General features: G+C 46.1%; 1 protein-coding gene across 1 annotated transcript in view; it reads left to right on the top strand.

Moving 5' to 3' along the window:
- Positions 1–4740, top strand: part of hmcn1 (hemicentin 1) — a 115147-nt gene that overhangs the window by 107150 nt on the left and 3257 nt on the right. The window contains 4 exon segments of the mRNA XM_048252902.1: positions 15–112; positions 419–697; positions 2818–2824; positions 3156–3342. Coding sequence (XP_048108859.1) covers positions 15–112; positions 419–697; positions 2818–2824; positions 3156–3342 — 571 coding nt within the window.

Raw genomic sequence — 4740 nt, forward strand, 5'->3', positions numbered from 1 at the left:
TGTGTACACTGTAGCATTGCTCGTGCGCAGGTGTCGGACGGTGGCAGCTACACCTGTGTGGCCTCCAACAGGGCAGGTGTGGACAACAAACATTTCAACCTACAGGTGCACGGTAAGCACAGCCACCCATCACTATGCCATTCTGTGTTGCAGTGTGTGTGTGTGTGTGTGTGTGTGTGTCTGTGTGTGTATGTGGCATTCTGTGTTGCAGTGTGTGTGTGTGTGTGTGGCATTCTGTGTGGTAGTGTGTTTGTGTGCATTCTGTGTATACGGCATTTCTTACTTCCAGTAACTATATGCATGTGACAATAAACTTCCTTGTATCCTTGTATCCTTGTATCCTTGTGTCAGAGTGGCAACTTTGTTACTGTTTTGTGATGTCACTGTGACTGCAATGTCATTTCCTGTCCGTCCCCAGTTCCTCCGACCCTGGAGGGAGCGGGCAGTCTTGAGGATATCAACGTGGTGGCAGGTAGCCAGGTGACCCTGGCGTGTGTGGCAGACGGGACGCCCCCGCCCACCCTGACGTGGCAAAGGGAGGGGGTGACGGTGCGTCCGGATGTCCATCTCAGTCTGCCCAACCAGGGCTCAACGCTGCACATCCTCAGTGCCAACGTCAGCCACACGGGGCGCTACACCTGCACGGCAGCCAACCAGGCTGGAGAGGCCAGCAGAAATTACAACCTCAAAGTGCTGGGTGAGACGCTGCACTACTGCGCACACACAGAGACACACACACACAGAGACACACACAGAGAGACACACACACACAGAGACACATACACACAGAGACACAGAGACACACACAGACACACACACACAGACACACACACACAGAGACACACACAGAGAGACACACACACACAGAGACACATACACACAGAGACACACACACACACACAGAGACACACACACAGAGACACACACACACACACACACACACACAGACACACACACACACAGAGACACACACACACAGAGACACCACACATGGAGTCCACCTGGACAGACACACACACACACAGACACCACACACACAGGGGAGAACACACACACAGAGACACACACACACAGAGTCACACACACACAGACACACACACACAGAGACACACACACGCAGAGACACACACAGAGAGACACACACACACAGAGACACATACACAGAGACACACACACACACACACAGAGACACACATACACAGACACACACACACAGAAACACATAGACACACACACACACAGACACACACACACAGAGACACACACACACACAGAGAGACACACACACAGAGTCACAGACACACACACACAGAGACACACACACGCAGACACACACACACACACACAGAGACACACACACACACAGAGACACACTCTATCCCCATCTGTCTATCTATCTATCTAGACCAGAAAAATACTGCAATCTCAAAGATTCAAAGTGATGTTTTGTTTCTTGTTGCTTACATATGGAGCTGTTTCATTTTTCGTTGGAACGATCAGCAGGGTTGTAGTGGGTAAAAATAAGAGGTGGGTAAACTATCAAATCTGTGATCACGGTAAAGGTGGACTAATACCATCACATGTCGGGTTTTTAAAAGGCATTCAGAACATGTTTGTTTGGTGAATTGGTGAATAAACTCTTTTGAGAGGGGATAAACTCTAATAAGAGGTAGATTAACTCTATTTCTGAAATTTCAGAGGTGGATTAGGCCAATCTCAATGCTCTGTTTTACCTTCCCCTTTCCCCTATCCTTCATCTTACCCCTAGCCCTTGTCCCTCTAAACCGAAAGGCAAGACAAAGAAGTGAAGAATATACCCTTTGGAAATGAGATACCACTAGCCAACCATAAGGGGAGCTGGATGATTAGAAACATTGGGGTAACGTGTTTACAGAGATCGTTACCACACTGAAAGCTACAGCTGAACGTGCCCTATGTTCAGTTCTTGAGCTCACCTTGGTCCGGGTGAATGAAACAGGGATGGGGGACAAAATAAAGATGCCGTTGCTATGTAAACATCCCACAACTCCTTTTGATATTTTACAATAATATCCAAATGGTTTAGTTACTTGACATCAGAAGCAATGCTACCTGTAATAGCTATGCGAGGAGCAACCTGTTAGGCCTATGCAGCATTCATATCAGACGAAGGTAAAAAAAATCCAGCCAATTTAGCTGCTGTTGGACTTTATTTCTGACATGGCATGCTGCCAATTCAAGATGAACATGGAAATATGTAAAATGCGGAGACATTGGCGCCAAATAATGATGTGTTGTTAACATTCACAAAACAAGGTGTTTGAAAACTACAGTGAAGAAGAAACAGGACCTTCAATATATGGTCACAAGATTGAATGCAACATAAAACAATTACCATTTTAATTTTATAATCCTATTAATGCCAACAATGTGCTTATTTTTCCGCTGTGGCGGTGTATGTTAAGTATTTCTTACCCTCGGTTTCAAATAAGTTCTCGATCTTACTTTGGTTTTAAGGGGTATCTACCCACCCTTATCCCTACCCTCGGATCAGTAAGGAGATTGAGATAGCCCTTCTCTCCGCGTTGCATGGCAAAAACTAAGGGGAAGGGGAAGGAATAAAATGAAATTGAGGATTATTTCTAAACTGTGTTTTACTTTAGGTTTAGCCTCCACTACATCCTGAACATCAACAAGCGGCATCTTCTGTTATATTCTGCTCCTTTTGTGTTATTCTACTCCTTTGTGTTATCCTACCTCTTTTGTGTTATCCTACTCCCTTTTGTTATATTCTACTCCTTTTGTGTTATCTACTCGCTTTTGTGTTATTCTACTCAGCACATTGGTATATTCTACTCTTTTGTGTTATCCCCTTTCCTTTTGTATTTATAATTCTACTCCTTTTTGTGTTATTCTACTCCTTTTTGTGTTTATTTTGTGTCACGACACTAAATATCTTATTCATACCCAGCAGTGCAACTCTTAATTCAACAATTCACCCAACACAATTCAATTCAACACAAGCATAAATCATTCAGCATTTGAACATTAACAAGTTCATAGGTGTAACACCCCCAACACCGGGTCTGTGTAAACAGGTAATGCTAAAAAACAATGCACACTCCGCCCCAGATGCCTCAACCCTTCTCGTTGTGTTTGTCTCTCCTCTGCCCCAGCCCTCCTCAGATCCGAGGTGTTGGCGTGCCTGAGGTGTCGGTTGGTGGTGGGCGATGCTGGAGCTGCTGTCTTGAGGGCCGACGTGGGTGCCCCTACCCACGGGTCACCTGGATGAAGGACGCAGGCCACTGCCCCAGACGACGCCCGTCGCCTGCCGGGGAGAACTGCTATATGGCCTCGCCTCAGGTCAGACCTACTCACGCACACACACACACACACACACACATACACACACACACACTCACACACACACTCACAAATAGGCACACACACATAATTTTACACTCACACTCAAACACACACTCACACATAAGCACACAGCACTCCACACACACACTCACCTCACACACACTAACACATCGCACACACACACTCACACACATGCCTTTACACACTCACACACATTCTACTTGCACATGCATATACTGTAGTAATGAAAACACACACTGCTGAGCGTAAACATGGAAAGAGCCATAGAGCCAGAGATGGACAGACAAACTCTGTTTGTTCCACACTTGAGTGGAGGACACTGGGCGATACACATGTCACAGCCCACGAGTCCCTTGGGAGGCAGATGACAGAGAGTTCCTGGTCAGGGTTCATGGTACGTGTGACCTGTGACCTTAAAGTCCTAATTGTTACTGAGACATAAACTCACCGTCTGAGTTGGCCTGTGCCATTTCAGGTCAGGCACCATAATAGGCTCTGAGCTTAACAGTGTTATAGAAATCTTCACTTTTGCAGGTTGATTTTAGCAGTAGCAGTCATTCTGGTTTAGACAGAGGTGTGCCAGTTGTGTTCTAAAATGATGATGAGCATGATGATGATGATGGTGATGGTGATGCTAATGATGATGATGATGGTGATGGTGATGCTAATGATGATGATGATGGTGATGGTGATGCTAATGATGGTGATGATGGTGATGATGATGATGATGATGATGATGGTGATGATGATGATGATGATGATGATGGTGGTGGTGGTGGTGATGATGATGCTGATGGTGATAGTGATGATGATGGTGATGATGATGGTGATAGTGATGATGATGGTGATGCAAATGATGATGGTGGTGGTAATGCTAATGATGATGATGGTGATGATGATGGTGGTGGTATTGGTGTTGATAATGATTATGATGATGATGATGATGATGATGATGATGATTGTAGTGCCACCAAACATCGCTGGAGAGAGCACTCCACAGAATGTGTCAGTGCTGCAGAACAGACAGGTGACACTGGAGTGCAAGTCAGACGCCATCCCTCCCCCAACCCTCACCTGGCTCCAGGACGGGGCTCCTCTGCAGGTACACAAACCACCACCACACTCTCCAACACACAAACCACACCACCACACACCCCTCCAACACACTTATCCACCACCACACACTCTCCAACACACACATGTATCCACCACCACACACTCTCCAACACACAAACCACCACCACACACTCTCCAACACACATTTATCCACCACACCACACTCTCCAACACACATGTATCCACCACCACACACTCTCCAACACACATTTATACACCACCACACACTCTCCAACACACATTTATCCACCACCACAC

The sequence above is a fragment of the Alosa alosa genome, chromosome 9 (assembly GCF_017589495.1).
Source record: "Alosa alosa isolate M-15738 ecotype Scorff River chromosome 9, AALO_Geno_1.1, whole genome shotgun sequence".
Classification (NCBI taxonomy): domain Eukaryota; kingdom Metazoa; phylum Chordata; class Actinopteri; order Clupeiformes; family Clupeidae; genus Alosa; species Alosa alosa.